Genomic DNA, 18,795 nt, shown 5'->3' on the forward strand with positions numbered 1-18,795 from the left:
TCCTGACTCATAAAGGAAATTTCAGAGCTGATTCGACAGGACCACGAGTGTTTTCTTCAGTTATGCACGCGAGGAACATTATTTTCCTCTCACTGCAGGGAAGTGTCACTTTCAACTGGAGTCTCCATCCCTGAAATTTAGGACATTTTCTCAAGGTTTCTTTCCAACTTCTTCCCCTCCCCCTGTTTTTCTTGCTTTTTTGCTCTCTTTCCCTGTTGTGCTCTATTTTGTGTCATTTAGACCATATACTTTGATGGAGGGCATCCTTCTCCTCTGAATTTATGAATCAAAATGTATTCTCCAACCGATACCTGGAGGTATAATTTGCCCCCTAACACTCTTCAATCTTTATTACTGACACATCCAAGGATGCCTGACTCCCACAAGAAAAAAAAAACCCAAACCAAAAACAACCCACATTAATCTTCAAAAATGTGTCCTTACCTGCCTTCTGAAAATGAAAATGGATGTTCTTTGAGAAATTACCTGAGTTTTGCTTTAACCCCCCAGGATCATGCACTTTTGGAAACAATTTTGGACCTAAAAAATTTATAAATGAAAAATTCTGCCGGTGTGTAAATACAAACCCCTCGCTGTGCATTCCCTCAGCCGGGGGGAGCCTGGGGGTTCCTCACACCCTTTTTGTGCACACAGGACAGAAGGACTTGGTGTAGGGGATCCTCCAGTATGGAAACAGCTCCAAAGCAGCTCCACCTTCCATCTCTGCTCCATAAAACACCCAGGCAATTCCTAACACGGAGCATCCTCGTCTCCAAAATCCACATTTAGCAACAGACTTAAGAAATGAGAGCCACAGATAAAGAAATTTTGAAGGCTTTTAGGAATTAAAAAAAAAAAAAAAATAAAATAAAAATCTGATGCTGATCCTGCATAGCAAAGATGCATAGATGGAGTTGACTAGAAAAAAAGTTAATTCTTTCCTTTCTCCTCTTAAATTTTGTTTTGTTTTAAAAGTGTCTACTTAGAAACAACTTTGCTTCCTATTTATTCTTTAGAAATAAAAGTATTCTTTCGTTTTCATCTCTTAGTATAATTAACATAGATGTTTACAAATACATACTGAGATTCTCCTACATATATCATTGAATTTAAAAGCTCTTTAGATGCCCAAACTTTATTTATTTTTAGTGTAAATACCTGTATTTTGATTCTTTGCCCTGGAACAAGAATTTCTAGGCTATGCCATAGCTCCTTTTCTGGAAATGCTGAAGCTTGGAGAGACAATATGGACTATGCAGTATGGGCAAAACCTGACAGAAGTTTTCTGTGCCCACGTCTCAGTGTCTCCCACTGAGAAAAACCTCCAGGGTCCTGTTCCCTCTGCTGCACAAATTTGAAAAAAAAAAGTACCAAAAAAAAAAAAAAAAAAAAAAAAAAAAAAAAAAAAAAAAAAATTAAAAAAAAAAAATAAAAGACTAAGACCACCCCTCAAACAATTTATATATTCAGCTATTTTGTCTTAAATGCAGCAGAGAGTTTCCCAAAAGCATCAAGGACCAAGCAGTGGTAAATATTACAGAGAGATGGAAAATAGGTGTCTAAGACTGCTACAGTTTTAAAGATTACACCTACAATCACAGGCAGTTGTTGACCAAATTAAACGTTTAAATAACACCTAGGAGAAGCTGCAGGTTTGGACTGGAAATCATGGATAATCAGGTTCACCAGGACCAGTTTTTGCAGCGGAATTCCCCAGAACAATCTCTTTTTCCCCTCACTCCTTATACAGATTGTGTGTGTCTTCAGGAGCTACACCTGCAATTGCTGCTGACTCAAATCCCAGGCACCAAAGAGGATCAGCTGGGCTGCTCTCCCCATCCATTCTCTTTTCCAAGCAGTGGCAAACCCGCTGGAAGTGTTTGCTACTTCCTCTGTGTGTCTACTATAGCTCATTGTCCTCTGAGACACCATGAAAAGCAAGAATTGCTGAGATTAAACCATTCCTGTCTCACAAATTCTCCTTCGTGAAGATTTTGTCCCCAGTCTCCAGTTTGTGTCCTCTGGTGTTTCCAGCAGGGCTTTCAGGGGAGAGAACACTTCCCCCTCCCATGTTTCTACAACTCATTTCATCCAGGATTGTGACAAGGAGCCAAAGCATTTAAGGTTTACAGAGGTTCCCAAAAATCAAGCAATCACACCAGCAGCTATCCTGCAGAGGAATGGCACATGGAACCCCCTCCAGCCCAGCACCTTTCCAGAAAACCACTCATTCCATCCTGGTGATGTGTCGACGCCTTATTCCCCAAGCAGGAATACAGGCAGACATTTCTTCCTCCTGAACTACTCAGACATTTCCTCCTCCACGACTTACTCCCCTCTGTCCCCACCCTACAAGAACAATTTTTTATAATAATTCAATTCCATGAGCCACACAGAAATACATAAAGGTTATATAAATAACATCAATATTAAATTAGTACCCAGATTTTTTTTTTTTTTTTTTCCCAGAAGAACATCATTAGGCGGCTTGGCTATAAAAGCTGCAATTATGGTTAAAAATAGAAGTTGCACATCTTTAGCCATGGATGGCATCTCTGCAGGTCTGAAAAAGGAGGCCTGACTACCAGTTTCTACTCAAGACATATGGGCAGGAAGGGGAAGAGGCTGAACCCACAAAGATGACAGACAGCAAAAAGCCTCCTGAGAAAAAACAGGAAATATCCTTTTCCCCAAGCCTTTCCTCTGACAAGACATGGTGAGACTGGATTTTAACCACAGACAATCCTTAATTTTAGTGTTCAAATTGTACACAGTCCTAGGATTTGGCTTGTAAACCACTCAGATTTGGAACAACAAAAATCCCTCTGGAATTTCAACAGATCACAGCTTGTCATGTCACCTTCAAAGTAAAGGTACGGAACTGATTATTGTTAAAAATCATGAGGAATTCTGCTCTCAGGATATACTACCCAGCCATAACAGCCATTCGACTGAGGCCAGGTTTCTTGCATGGACACATCATCATTATTTCATGAATCACCAGTGACCTGTGGAAGGCACTGAGAAAAGCAGCCATGGTCATTCCTTTCCATTGATTTTCTAATTTTGAGTAAATTGGTTTAATCTGGGGAATGGTTATCTATGAGGAATAAAAAAATTCATGAAACTGTCTTTAGAACACAGTAAAAAGCTTTTGAACTGAAACAATTAATTTGGAAGGGAAACTTGAGGGGACAAAAGGTAGTGACTTTATAAACTTTAACTTAGGCACCATTCTGTGGCGAGCCACCCAAATAAGAATAAAATTAGAATCTCTTTAAACTTGAAAACACAGACCTACAGGCCCAGACCTTAGTTTCACCCTTAGTTTTACTGCACTGTGTGCCTGGCCTGATTTACCCATGGAATTCTTGCTGTTGGAAAAGCCTGTAGAAAAAAAAAAATCTACCCACCTAGAAAGGGAAGGGTATGAGCAGCATTTTCATCTGGTAAAATGAAAAATAATGTGCTGAATGTTGAGAACTTTGGACAGTCCTGAGTCTAATCGACTCAGAAGACAAGCCCAGTGACTCAGCACATCCCTGAAACATCCTGCAAGAACAGAATTTGGGTGTCTCCAGGAATCTAAGAGCACTCAAGGCTACTTCATCAAAGGAAATTGTGATTTAGAGTAACTCTTTTTGGTGCCAAGGTTTTATATATTCTGGTATCTAAACCTTTGGATTAACAGATTGCCTCCACTTTATTATCTCCTGAACATTAAATGATCATACCCAAGCTTTCTTTGCCATCAATTTATGCTCTCTTAATGTTAATGATCTGCTATAAGCATAGATTTCGGTGCTATGGCAATTCACCTTAAAGCCACACGAGGATTACCTGTTCCTTTCCAACACCTTTTTGTATTTTCTTTTTTTTTTTGGCTATGGCGTACCAAGTTAATTAGTTCATTAAGTCCACTCATAGAAGTACTCTAGGAAAGATATGGAGACTAAACTAATAATCTCAGAGTGAGCTGTATGCACAATTAGCTCTGGGTGTCAATTACTAACTCTAAGTTGAATTCCACTTAATCCTGAGATCTCTCTCACCACACAACATTCAATGTCTTGTGCTGGATAAACCGCTTTTCTGACCCAGAGAAGGGGCTCCTGAGAGGTGTTTCAAAGACTTTTATTCTATTTTCAGTCTCATTAGAAGGGTGAGACAGTACAGAGGTTACAATTCACGCCATCACAATCAGAAGTCAAACTATTTCCTAATTAATTGTAATTATAGGCATTATAATTATAAATGTTATAAGTGTTTCTTAGCCTATCAGCTTTTGCCACACAATGCTGTTAATGCCTTTAAGCCAATAATCTAAAAATACCCCTCATGGGTCCTACTACAATATATCTTCCACAGTTCTATTTCTCCAAAGTTTCTGGTCTATTTGCAAGGTCATATTTGAGACTTGTTTCCGGTTCAGTTTCTCTCTCAACAACGCCTGTCCTATTCCATGGTGCTTTTAAGTCAACACACTTTATCTCAGAGTTTGCATACAGCTGCATGAGACTGTGTGAGCCTTCTGCCAGGCTTTGAGAATTCTCTGCAAACCCGTTTCCCATCGTCTTGCACAGAAATGACGAACTACTGGATTTATACACACTGATCAGAGCTTAGGACTTCTTAGAACTAAGTGAGAAAAAAACCAAAACCCTTAAAAGACTCCCCAAAAACGAGCATCTGGATCCCCACACAGCAACGCTCAGAACCTCTTCTCACACCGCAGAAGAAGATTAGAGGCACGACCATCAAACCACGAGACTGGAGACAGGAAAGCGCTCCCTTACCTCGCGGTCCAGCAGTGCCGGGGACACCACGGTGACAATGTCTCCCTTCTCTGGGTCGATGTAGAACATGTTTGGGGAGGGTTTGGTGGGCGTCTGTCTGAGGATGTTGTAGCGCAGGAGGGCGTTGTCCGTGCTGGCGTCGTCGGCGTCGAACGCTGCCATGCGCATCACGGTGGTTCCTGGGGAGAGGGGCACACACAGCAGGCACTGAGCAAAGAGAGCTGAGCAAACTGGGCTGCCTGGACAGCCAGGGGGGTTCAATCTGCAAATATTTCATCAACACCACCAAGTAGCTCCACCTGATATTTAGGTTGTACTTGTGTTCGTATTATCTTTACTCGTTACTCAGCCAACAGAAGACTCCTGTGGTCTAACACAAATTCCCTATCTCTCTCTGCTTTGAAGCCATCCATAGTAATTGCATTTCACTACATGAACTACAGGTGTATCTCTTCCACTTTAAATTCTGCAGGCAGAAAGTCCACAGATGGCTACAATGAAAACAACAACACTGAAATAGCAGGAAGATCTCTATTTGCATGGTAAAGTGTTGCAGTTCAAAATGTGTTTGATGTCATTTCTGTCAATAGGAAATGTTGTAATTATTAAAGCCTACATTGTTCTAATTTCAATTTGTACAAATTTATGAGCTCATTTTATGGACAACAATATGCCCCCCCATCTCTATTGCCCCACTGCCCTTCCAGTGGGGCTCAAGGTTTCTCTGACAGGAAATTCCCTGAGCTCACAGTTCTGCTGCTGAGTGCAATAAGGGAAATGCAGTTCCCTGCACAGATTCCTAAAAGCTGTGCAGAGGAAAAACCTCCCTCTGCTTCTTCACCACAGTCAATAGAGAGAGGAGTAAGCTGCTGACAGTCCTGTGCTTAGCAAGGTGAGCGCATTCTGCCTCCCTGGGTGAAGGATTTTCCTCTCTCTGAGACATGCAGCCCAGAGGCTGAGACAGCCTGCAAAATTCTGTCAGCATTTTATCAGCTTTGTACAGTACACTGAGAAACAAAAAAGGGTGTAATGAGACACCTGGGCTGAACTGTGACATCCTCACCCCGAGACCTGATGAATTCTTCATCAGTTCATCTGTAATTGTAAAGGTAAGCATCAGTTTGAAAAGCAATCTAACTAAATAATATATGGTCACAGCAGGATTAAATGTTTCTGGTAATACTGAGCTCAAGAGAGAATGAGATTCTACCAAATAACTAAAAAGCCATGATCAAATCAAGAAATTCATTTCAATAGGTAATGTTAAGTAACAGATCAGTGTGAGATATTAGCAAAATATAGAGCAAGGAATCTAGGAAGGAATCCAATTTTTGGACTAAAAATCCCAGCTGAAGCAATTTATCAGATTCCATGATCTACACCATTTCCATTGAAGGAACTTTGCACTGACACCATTATCTCATGTGTGTGCCAGAGTGAGCCACAATTCTTCATTACAGATTAATTCCTCTGTGGGAACTCATCCTTTCTTTTCCCCACAGACTGGGAAAGTATTATTTCAAACTACCATGATCAACAAAAAGACAGTATCTTCCTTTCTTCAGACAGATCTGAAGACAGATCTGTTCTTCTTACAGATCTGTAAGACCATAGGATCTGTTTTCAGTTCTCACAGAGACTTCTGTGGCGAAATGAAGAGATTAAAAACCTGATACAGACGAGATATTAGGTTGCAAGAGCCTCAATAACACAAATATGTATCACTCATGTACAGTGAGTTTGTTTTCTTTCTGAAGGTCTTGGATTTAAAAAATCAAATAAAAATGAAATATTGTGGTAAAAATAAAAACAAACTCTGTCTCATGTATAGACTGATACAACAACTGCCTGTTCACTGTTAAACAAACTCAGCTGGCTTGTTTAGATACATATCTTTTTTTTTTTTTTTTCCTCTTTTGTTGTAGTTGCCAGAGTATAAAGTGTTGCCTCTTCTTGTAGTGACCTTGAATATAAGCTCTCAAAGGTTTTATTTCATTGCTACTTTGGGCAGAGTTACCCCCTTGAGAAAAATAACAGAGACCTGACAGCATGTTGGTTTTATTCAGCAGTGATTAAAGGTCAGAGAGCTCAAAAAGAAGCTTACCACTGGATACTGTGCCATGTTTTCCGATGTTACAAGATGATCCCAGCCCTGATATTTTCACCTACTTTGTGTGAGAGTGGTTCAAAAGAAAAGGGAGAAAAGAACTACTTTATTTTTTGATGAATTAAGATTCACCCTCTTTTCACAAGTACAACACAATGCGCTGTTTTTAGAAATTTGTCACATTTTTGAGAAGATTTTTTTTTACATCAGGGTTAGCTAACATGCTTCACAAGGGCCTCCCAATCACAAGGTTTCAATGAAATAAATAAGGACTAAGGCAAATCTCCAAGGGATCTTAAAGAGTGCCCAAGTTCATGTGAAACTAAATAGGTTTCAGCACACAATGGTTTCCTGAAGAATGCACTTTAATAAGGTGCCATACTCAAGTACCATAGACAACATTTTGAATGAATTCACAGATGTTGTTATTATTAATCTATTAGATGAGTTGATGCTCAACAGAGACTTAGAAAGTTATTACAATACATATTACAGTAGAAATCCTATTTATACAGTTGTCCTACTGAAATATTTCTGATGATAAAATAGTGAAAGGCACATGCAAATTTTAAGATCTGATTTAAATCCCCTAATCTCTTGTTACTCTGGCATAGAACTGGCTTAACACAATGGCTGAATCTGATTCTGATTTGCCAGCTGCAGTTCTTTAACCTTTCAACTCACTAGACATTATCTTGTTCCCTGCAATCATTCCTTTGGTGCATACAGATAAGAATTCCAGCTACTCAGATGAGCAGAATTTTTCATTCATTTTGCATAGAGATGTCAGCTCCAAGAGGAAAGCTGGAGAGAATTTGATACATTATTTTTTTTATGATTTTTTTCTCAAAAGTTTTGTGGTTTTGTTTCTGGCTACCATCAAAGCAGTGTTTAAATGTAATTCTGAAGTTATTCTATTCTCACAAGTTCCCGTTACATGTAAAAATGCACATAAAATGTGGAGTTGTCTTTAGATGTTGTTATGTATTAGTACAGGTTGTGTCTGCTTTTTCTTTGGGAATCAATACGGAAAACTACACATCTATGTGCTTCATATTTGTGGCTGACGCCTCAAAAATCACAAAAGCTTTAATCCAGCAGTTAAAATATACACCTGGAACCCTTTGGAGAAGTCCAATAGCTACATTTCCAAGGAAGAAATTTCCTATCCTAATTCAGGTGTCCACAAAAAGAACACAAATGAGAAATGGGTTGGACCACCACAAAGCATAACGTTTATATAGAGATCTCCTTCTTAAAAATATAGTAACCCAAATGTATGTTTTGAAGGCTCTGAAACAGGCATCCTGTCCAAAAGAACTTCATTCAAGATGTACACATCTTCAGTATTTCTCCTTCATCATAAACTTTTATTCTTCATAAAAGATTCATTTCCCCAGGCCCATAAACTGACTACATCTAATTCGGTGTCGTTTTACAAATACTTCCATTCCTGGCATCAATCAAATGCAGCTGGCTTTCAAACCACAAAACAACAGCTTGCTGCATTATCATGTTAAACAATATATATAAACTTATCAGGCTGGGGAAGGAATGTCTGCAAAATCAGCAACTTCTTCGTAGTGCCGATGACGCACAGAGATCCATGGAGGAAACTCTCCCTGCAGAAAGCTGCAGTTGTGTCTTGGTGTGTCTCAGTATTCAGGGTTTATTTGTCACATTTTCTGGGCAGAATCCCTCAGAATTCCCAGAATCAGTCAGAACCCCCCATTGCACCTCTCAGAGTTCCTCGTTGGTCAGACGGATCCCGCTCCCAGGCCATTGCTCCAGAGGCTGCAGCTATCCGTGCTGATTATTTGAAAATATTGGCAAAATCTCCCCTTAGGCACCAAGAGGTAAAACATAACACATGCACAGTTTTGGGGTGATTGGAACAGAGGATTTCTTGGGAAAATCTCCTCGGCATTTTGTTAATAACCTCTTAATAACTTGTCTCTCCTTTCCTTTCCTTTCCTTTCCTTTCCTTTCCTTTCTTTTCCTTTCCTTTCCTTTCCTTTCCTTTCCTTTCCTTTCCTTTCCTTTCCTTTCCTTTCCTTTCCTTTCCTTTCCTTTCCTTTCCTTTCCTTTCCTTTCCTTTCCTTCCTTTCCTTTCCTTTCCTTTCCTTTCCTTTCCTTTCCTTTCCTTTCCTTTCCTTTCCTTTCCTTTCCTTTCCTTTCCTTTCCTTTCCTTTCCTTTCCTCAAGAGAACATCACTGCTGAACTTTTATTTATTTACTATACAGAGCTGCTGGGTTTAAAACAAGGACTGGACAGGAGTGGAAGTGAGGTCTATCTCTGGCCTGATGAAATGTGAACAAATGTCTCAAGCCTACAGCCTTGAGAGAAGACTGAATTTGAAGACCAATAATGAAATATTAACCATATATATATGTAAGGTTTGAAAATTTTTAAATTTATGGGAGCTACAGAGCCAAAACCCCTCACCATGGAGTTTTCTCAGCCGATTTTCTGTGGTTCTCCACTGTACGTTCAGTTTTAGAGGGATCACAAATGTTTCCTACATGTGTTACAGAAAGGGAAGGACTTAGTCTCTTAATTAACATAATTGCACTGACTAGTTGTGTTTCCATCTTCTCCACAAGCTCGGCTGTGTCTCCATACACAATAACAGTCAGTTGCACAATGGTGGATTTTCCAAAGGTACAGCTATTTTAACCCAAAAATGAGGACAAAGCGTGAAGAATGCGATGAAGAAGGAAGAAATCAAGAGGGTTACCTGTATTTCCAGAGCCCAACTCTCAGGAACTGGAACAAAGCAGGAAGCCCTCCTGACTATGTTCTCATCATAACTAACTACATGTTTGATTATAATTTTGTACTTTAAGACAAAAAGCCCCAGGGGAGCAAAATAAATATGAGAAGAAAGGCCTATTATGGTTCCAATCAAGGGCATTTCAATTGCAATTATGTGTATCATTAAAAACCTGAATGCCTTGTTCAATAAAGACATTTAGTAAGAATTACTGAGTTCAGGCTTTGAGCACATCTTACATTTGTATAGGGCAATAATTTTCTAGCCTTTAAGGCTTGCTCACACTCTCTATTTAGATTCTTTGCAGGTTCTTTGAAGCTCTGGATTAGGTGGCCTCTCTGAGCAGTACTCTGGGAGTGCCACTGTACTGCAGCCAGCAGGACTGGAAGGGTGAACTGGTGAACTGTCAGCTGTGGCATGAATAACAAACAAACTTCTCCCAGTACACAAAAGAAACTTCAGTAACGTTAAACAGAGATGAAGAACTGTCAGGAGCTGTTACTATCTATGGAGAGTTAATGCAGTCAGAAGCATATAAATTGAGTAAGAAATAATGGGGCATTCCCAGCTGACTGTTATGACAGAACAGAGAAGATGTATGGGCAGGTCAACCTTTAGCTATACTGGTATTTAACCTTTTTTTTTCCCATGAGCGGCACAGTTGTTTTGGCAGAACGAATTATTCACTCCTGGGATGTTTGGAACATGACTTACACACAGCCCTGTCCCCAGCCACACTGCAGCCACTGTCACACTGTGAGAACAATGTGAAGAGCTTTCAGGTGTCCTCTGCTCCAGGCCAGACATCGATCTATGAAATGTCAGCAAGGCAATTTGCATTAGCTGGAGTTATGTGATGTAGATCTTTGGTGTGTTGTATTTTGTCTGCAGTGCTGTGGATGTTTCCTTCTTTAGGGTAAAACTGTGTGGTGAAAACGTGGAAAATTTTTAGCCCCACCAAGATTGTGTTTGTTGTCTGTACACACCAGGTTATGACATTTTGTGGTAGCATATTCATACTGAAATTTATCTCTATTTTGTGCAGATACAAGAAGTTGTAAAGAATGTAATTCATTTTTTCAGCACACTGAGGTCCCCTTCACAGACTTTGCATTGTACAAAACTCATAACCCACACAAGACAACCCACGTTTTAGACTCTGCGCATCATCCCACACACAGAGGAAAAAACAATTCAAAACAAATGCATGAAGAATTTTGTCTTACAGACTACAGATAGCATGAAACTGGTATTTGTATGAGGAGTAAAATCAGTGAAGTCTAATTTCCTGTCTGGCACTGCCCAGAAGATCAACCCCTGAATAGATAAGGGGGATGTCTTTTAGAGGGATCACAAAATCAGACCCACCATAGCTCTGCCTTCCCCTCAACAGTTTTACACATCACTCTTCCCCCTTCAGCAAATCATCCTCCCTTGCCCAGGCAAGGGGAATCCTTCACACTTGCTCATTTAAAGTCTCTCCAGATAGACTGGGAACTGCAAGTTTAGTAAAAGAGGACTAAGAACAACGGTGATGCAGCTGAAAAAACCCACAATTCTTCCTTCAGATATAAGCAGGCTGCAAATTTAAGCAAATCACCAAAGATTTTTTCTTAAACAGGATTCTCCCTAAGTAAAAATGTCACACTCCCATGTCTGTTTCCCTTTTGATCAGCTAAGTTTATTAAGAAAAGGCATGAATTACTTCTTGGCTCATGACCACAAGCTATAAAATGTCCCACTGTTCTAATATTCTAAGTGCCAATTCATAATATAATCTTATATGTCAGATCACATAATTCATAAAGCAATATAACACATTCCCTTGAAGTAAATGGTTTAATGTAAATGATGATATGCATTGAACATCTCGCAGCAGGCGAACATGACAGAGCAGTGATTTATGAGTGAAAGAATATCTATTCCACATACAAAGAGCAGGATTCAGCCCCAGGCATGAAAAATACAAAGGGCCCACACTCTCTCTGGAGTTTGACTAGCACTAGAAATCAATCAGGAAAATCACAACAAATGGCTGAGACATTTCAACAGCGTTAAAATCAGCCCCCTAAAAACAAGGCAGGACCGTTCTCAAAAAAAGACACACAAGCATATTGGCTTCTCTGCTGCAACGGTAGATGCAGAAATTTCCAGAACGCCTGTGGAACTTATCCCCACGAGTGCATTTGGCCAACAGTGCAGCCCAAATGCCGAGAGGGGTTTGGTCGATGCCAGCTGAACCCCAGCTGCACCAGGGGAGGTGGAGGGTGCTGAGCTCTTCCCTCCACCTTCATAAAACTACCAGAGATGAAAAGGCCACGACTGGGCACCTCCTGCCCAAAGTGCCCTGCTCAGACACCGAGCCCTTCGATCCGAGCTGCCTGACGGCTGGAGCTCTTTGGCAGAGATGCTTACAGCCCACACGATGCACTGTGCTGTGCTCCCGGGTCCCACGGAAAATTGGAATTGCCTGCAATCATTCAAATTTGATTTCAGGCATATGCCAGCTGTTTAAATGCAGATGCAAACTTTATAGTCAAGGGCAAGCAGAGAGCTTACTAAAAATATATATTCTGCACTTATTTCTATTTTATGATCTAAGTGTTTTCTTCTAGCTTTTCTTTACCTTTTCCTTAGCAGTTTCCCATTCTTTCCCCTTCTCTCTTTATCTGGGTGGTAGAGTTCTGGCCAGAGCAATTCAGATCATTAAGAGACAGCAATTTTTAAAGTACAAATAAACAAGGCCTGACGTAAATTCCATATCCAGAAATACTCATGAGAAATTATCCCTTGAATGTGGTAGAAAGCTTCCCCTAAACTTCATGACAAAAAATAAACCAGGAAAATAAATTAGATTAATCATTTAACTTTCTCCCCAGAAAAAGAAGCTAATATCCAGTTCCTCCCAACCTCTAAGCAGGGTGGCATTCTTAATCAAGATAAATGTAGAAAAAGAAAATAGAGGTTTCAGAGACTTGACTTAGGTTAGTAAAAAATGATTGACAATTATTTGCATGCTGAACTTCTGGGAGAGAACTGACCATCTTTCACTTCAAAGCCACCTTCCTCTTGTCTCCATCCAGGCCTGCCAAGCAGAATTAGAATTCTGAGTATTTACAGGAATGGCAACAGAACCAAATACAGACCCTTCTCTCAGCCCTTGTTAAACAAAATACTGCTGATCATCGGGAACCCAGCTCACATCCATCAAGCCAGGAAAATCTCTGGATTTGGAGACCAAATTCACTTCCCAGACCTTGGTGAACAGCCTGGGTATGTCTTGTCCCACAACCCTTTAAAGCACCAGTGTCCTTTGGAAAGGAAACTCAGGGCTCTGCAGGGAGGGAACAGCAGTGTGCTTTAAATCAGGAGTATATTAAAATAGAACAATGCTTGATAATGAAAATGAGAAAAATATTTTTCCTCTCATCCCAACAGCAAATTATTCCAAATTGGAAAAAAAACCCCAAAAAACCAAAAAAACAAACCTCAAAATAGAACACCGTAATGTATGGACACTAAGTGCCTATTTTTTTTAAAACACTAAAAATTACAGTCAGAGAGAACTGGTTATTAAGAAGCCCAGGCTACACCCTGTGTGTATATTCTGCATTTGTTCCAGAAAAACAACGGGGAGATTTTTCTAAGAAGGGAACATTTTCACAGATTTCAGTAATCTTTTGATCAGGGTCACACTCAAAGATGGAAGATCTCTTTCCATAAATTACCTATTTTTGTAAAGGAATTGACTGACTTCTTACAAATATAAGACAGGCAGCAATTACCCTCCTCTGTCTCAGTGGGCTTTAATCAAAAACACGTCATTACTTTACAGAAATCACTTTGCACTGTTCTTCTATGTCCAAGTAAGGTACCCTGGCATCCTTCCTGATTAAAAAGTAATAATATTACATTTTAAAAAGATCTCTTAGTGCAAGGCCAATCCTCCCTGGTTGGAAATGTTTTTTGAGACAGTGGGCCAGAATTTCTCTAGATCTAATTCAGCCCAGCACTACTAAAGTAAAGATTTATCTGAGGTGAGGCTGTGCAATACAAGGATTGACCTTGAAGGTCTGTATTAGGTATACACAGCATTACACTGCCTTTATTCCCTTTTTACCTCCCTAATTTCTCACTTCAATATACGTGAAATGAAAGAGAAAACAAAAGGATGACCTGTGCCTCTTTTTGGGTTTTTTTGTGCCTCTTTTCCGCTGGACCCTTTCCCTTCTTGCTGCCAACAATTTACACAGGTATCTATTTTTTCACATGGATGTAGGGTTATGAACATACAGCCCCACAGACTTCAGCAATTGCTGCACCTGGCAAGTTCTCATCTTTACTCTTTGCCTGTTAACTGATATGAACTGGTTGTGCTTTAATCTCAAATTGCAAAGTGGGAATAGAATCGAAACACCCAGCCCTGTTACCCCTGAGTCTGTGCTGGGACTCTCAGCGCTACATCAATCCAAAATTAACCCAGATAAGCCGAGGGTGCTTCAATATTACAAAAGCAGCGCTAATGAAAGAGGAATCAGATGTCCTAATGAGGAGGCAAATCATCTCGCATGGCTTCTATCTTCCTCTGCAGGAACCAGGGTACACACTTAATTCTGATGGATTATTTCATCTGTGTATTGATTTCATCGTCAAGTCCCAGCCATTTGATCTATTAAACATCTGAGAGTTTTTATCTGGGGGATAAGTGTTTCCATCATAATACAGAATCTTTTCAGGTGAGTTTTGTTTTTCTTCCCCCGCTTCTGCAGCTGAACTCCTGGATAAATTATTTGGTTGGTCTCAAAGCGTCTGCCCTGTTGAACTTATTTAAATTCACCCTGCCTGAGCAACATTTCATAATGGACTTCACTGCTGGATCCAATAAATAAACTGGGGAACTACTCCCTGTTCTTCATTCAGGGAATTGCATTAAGCCCATTGCACTTCTCTGGATAAATCATATCACAGATGCAGTCATTCCTATTAAAATTACAAACAGCAGTGGAATATTTGATTTTAAGGTCTCAAAGTAAGCATGGAGCAAAGCCTTAGTGAGGACCATAAGCCATGTCTTGGAAAGATATCCTTAGAAAGGATTCATTCTTCTCCCATGCATTCTCCTGAACCCAGTTCAACAGCTTCCCACTGTAAAGGAGCCCACAGGAGGAAGGATAAAACACCATCAGTTATTTTGGGAACCTGCACTTCAAATGTGTCAGCCTTTCAATCACGTCCACGCAGCTCATTCCCTGAGAGCAATCAGGAATAACAGAAGATGGAATTGTTTTCCACCTTTTTCCCCATCTTGAGACTGAAGCGTCTGCACGCAGAAATCTTTGCAGCCCTTCTCCAAATTATCTTTTTTGATTAAATTATATTTTAAAGCCGCTGATAGCCCATTTTAAGAAATTTTTCAGATGCTGCAAGAGCGTGCTCCGTGATTTCAAAACAGGTCTTTGAAACTATCTTGTATAAACATAGGTTTTCAAAACTACCTGTATTTGTAACAAGAATACAATTTGGGGTGTGTGATATATATTTTCAGTGGGGATCCTGGTACTCCTTCCTGAATTAAGCCAATAATTAAGCACAAAGTAATTTCACAAAGTTACAACCATTTTAGGGTCAGATATCCAGTCTTTTAGGGGTTTTTATAGTCACTGGAGAGGGACTGACAATTTTGGATGCAGTTTATCCCATTCTAGCATAAAAATTTAGGAAAGGTGAGATAAAGCAATTTTAGAAGTAGTTCGTTCTGGGTGAAATCTGAGAAGACACCGAACTCCAGGGCACTTACAGGATGTGTTTTCAGTTATCTATTAATTCTGTCCATCAATACAGGTGTGGAAAGTAGGGTTAGAATAAAATGCTTCCTCTGTACTTTTGTTCTGGCACCACAGACTCCAGAACCCTTTCTCTCCCCTTCTCATGACTGCTTGGGGCTGGAGGGATCTTTGTGTTGCCCAGCTTTACAGCCTGAGCCCTGCTGAGTGGAGCCCTGCAAGGACTAAAAGCAGGCCAAGATATCCCTGGTTTTATTCCCTTAGAATTGATGCAGCATGTTGGGAAGAGACCTTAAACAACAAATCAAGATATTTTAACTCTGTGTGTAATTGATTTAGTACTGAAAGGGCTACATTATGTCCCTGCAAAGAAAATATGAGTGTGGAAAAGCTTCTGTATGTCATAAAACATCTAAATATTGACTGTGGAGCTCCTTAATGTAAAATTAATAATTAAGCACAGAACAGGTCACGATAGATCACTGCCAGCAATTGCGTACTTAGAGGTCATAAAAATTTGTGGAGCTGTGTGCAAATATGTTGTCATTAAGTCAGAGGCTTGCTCAAGTACATTTATACTTTATAAATGCTCAAATTCCTTCTTGGGCAAAAGGAAAACAAGCATCAGTCAGTGACAAATCATCCTAAGAAAGGAGACCCAGAAAGAGATTTCCAATTTTCAAACTTCTGCTTTTCACTGGGTACTTTTCCACAGCCCTCAGCCTGAACACTCTCAAAATTCAAGTTTTAGGCTCAGGGCTTCAATGAAATCTTGTCTCTTGGGGAGAAGGTGTGTCTGGCCAATGTGATGGATTCCCTGGGTGGAGCCATGGCTGGTTGGTCCATTCCACCCATCCCCTTTCCCTGTTTTAAGTAAATTGGAAGGCAAACAGGGCTCAGGAGCAGACACAGGTTCTGCCTTGGGTTCCCTTTTGGCATTTGTCTTCACAATTTCCAGTGTTGAAAATGTCCGTGCCGATATAAAGCAGAGTTCAAAGGCAATCTGTAAACACCTTTTTGTCAAACCCACTCATAGAGTTTCCCTCCAACCTCAGTTCTTTTATGATTTTGAGTGGAGTCCTTATTCCATGTATGGAAGAATGAAAACTCCAAACTATATCAACATTCAGGCTGCAACCCCCGAGAGCTTGAGTGGATTTCTTCCATGCAAAACTTCAGCTAAACAATCAATTTATATGAAATTCTACTTTCTAGGGATGTGAGCTGTAAATCTCCCCAACAGTCAACAAGGTCAGCGATCGAGTCAGAGTTTTTGTCTCTGAGGTGCGTGCTAACGTCCGTCCCTGCCCCTGCCACACACTTCATCAGTAGGTGAGATCATCAATAAATTGTTACACATGATAGTTATATAAACAAAGGGTTGAGGATCACAGATTTCCCACTACAGCTATATTATAAATTCCTTGACTTTTGACAAGACCAGTGACTTCCAAACCCTATCCAAAACTTTATATATATTTATATATTAAAGAAAGAAAGAAAAAAATCCAATTAAAAAAATTCCCCAAAAGTATCAAATTTGATATCTTTACATTATAATTATTTTATGCCTGTTTATCTACAGCAAACCCCCTATGACAGCTATAAATGAGCCACAATGATTTGTACTTATGGATTACGTGTCAAACTGGAAATATTGTAGCTTAAATCACAGACCCATGGCAGATCTGGGAAGCCTAAGAGGAAAGAGGCATTCCAGGGACAGGTACCAACCTCAAGTGAAATGATTCTGTATTTTTTATAGCATTACCAGAAAGATGCATTAAATAACTGCAAACTTCTTCTGAGAGCTTGCTTAACTTTTTATCCAAATGTCCTGCTTTAAAGAGAGAAAAGTTTGTGATTTCAGCCACTCCCACTACACCTAAGAAGTGACCCATGGATACCAATCCCAGCAGATTTCTCTTGAGACTCTCTCACATTGTGTTTTCTGTGCCTGAACAGCCAGATCTGACAGAGATCTTCTTTGCACTGAATATATCTGTTGACACAGAACAACTACAAATTAAACCAAACGGGTAATTTGCTAAAGGAAATAAAAGATGGCCCATTTTTACAAGTTTCCCATTCACGCAGAATACCAGTATAGCTTAAAAATAAGAAAAAATCCAGCTGTGTATATCCATGCAAGCATTGACCTTTAACTATAAAACTATTTAACGATAAAACTCGTGGCAAGTTGGTTATGTTGCTAAAAGCACAGAAATACAGGTGCCAGGAGCACCGTGAAAAGAAAAAAAAACTGAGGTAGGAGTAGGGTGTTTTTAAAGAAATTAATCTCTAAAGATGCCAGTCGTGTGATTTTTTTCTCTATATATTTTCTGAATTTTTCAGCTTTCCCTAGTTAATAACTTTTTATATGTATTAAAATATACATAAATATTAACCCCAAAGAGAATATATTTAATAATACATACTAAGACTTTATAGAGAAGTAATTATATCTCTCTATTGAATAGCAGGGCTATTTTCTGTCCTTGAAGTGATCATGGATTAAAATTAAGTTTTCTTGAAACTTCTAAATGCATTCAGATCCAAAAATCTATGATTTAAAAATCTCTACTGTTCCATATAATTTTTGTATTTAAATAGACATTTCCTGCTGCTTCCAAACAGTAACATTACCATGCTCAGGAAAAAGCATTATATAGGATGTATAATATATTCTATAAAGGATATATTCATTATATCCTGAATAATGCAATGTAATTGAATGGGCTGCTACAGCTGGCTTCCAAAAATCTTCTTTTTAAATTAATGCTTTGCTCACTGATCTGCCAAGGGCTGGGCAGTGGATAAAAATGTCTGTGTGAGACAACAGGATTTGACTGGAAATCTTGCAAAGTGGCCCCAGTGTCCAGGAATTGGAAGGAAATTGACAAAAAAAACCAGTTGAAAAAATTTTTCATTCTCTGTTTTTCTGCCTGTTCCTAAAGCAGTGAGATCTATGTGCAAATCCACAAATTGCATTATAAATTACCCATGCTACAGATGTTTATAAGCCATAATTAAAATCAACCCAGTGGCCCTCAATTAAACATTTATGACAGATTTATTCAAAAAGTAGTTAACCATTTATAAGGCACTTACGTGGAAACAGAGTATAAATGATGAGTTTTCTGGGCAAACTTTATAAAGCGCTTTCATTTCATCTTCTGTCCTGCATGTGCAGTACTGGAAATAATTTCTGACAAGTTTGGAGTTCGTGGCTCTGGGACGACTCCATGAAAAATAGCACAGGAGCATTACAGGCTCATAAAAGCAGATGAATGCTCTAAGAGCTGGCAGTACATCCTTAAACCTGAAATCTGTTGA

At 39.5% G+C, this 18,795-nt stretch overlaps 1 protein-coding gene across 5 annotated transcripts in view; it reads right to left on the reverse strand.

The window, feature by feature from the left end:
• The window catches only part of CDH13 (cadherin 13), a 451,300-nt gene that overhangs the window by 131,361 nt on the left and 301,144 nt on the right, over positions 1 to 18,795 (reverse strand). For all 5 annotated transcript variants that reach the window (XR_005702749.2, XM_040075801.2, XM_040075800.2 and 2 more), the window contains exon 7: positions 4,797 to 4,975. Coding sequence is in view for 4 of the 5 variants with exons in the window: in XM_040075801.2 (XP_039931735.1) it covers positions 4,797 to 4,975 (179 nt within the window). In the remaining variant the exon portion in view is untranslated. The remainder of the gene's footprint in view (positions 1 to 4,796; positions 4,976 to 18,795) is intronic.

Source organism: Hirundo rustica, chromosome 11 (assembly GCF_015227805.2).
Source record: "Hirundo rustica isolate bHirRus1 chromosome 11, bHirRus1.pri.v3, whole genome shotgun sequence".
Taxonomy (NCBI): domain Eukaryota; kingdom Metazoa; phylum Chordata; class Aves; order Passeriformes; family Hirundinidae; genus Hirundo; species Hirundo rustica.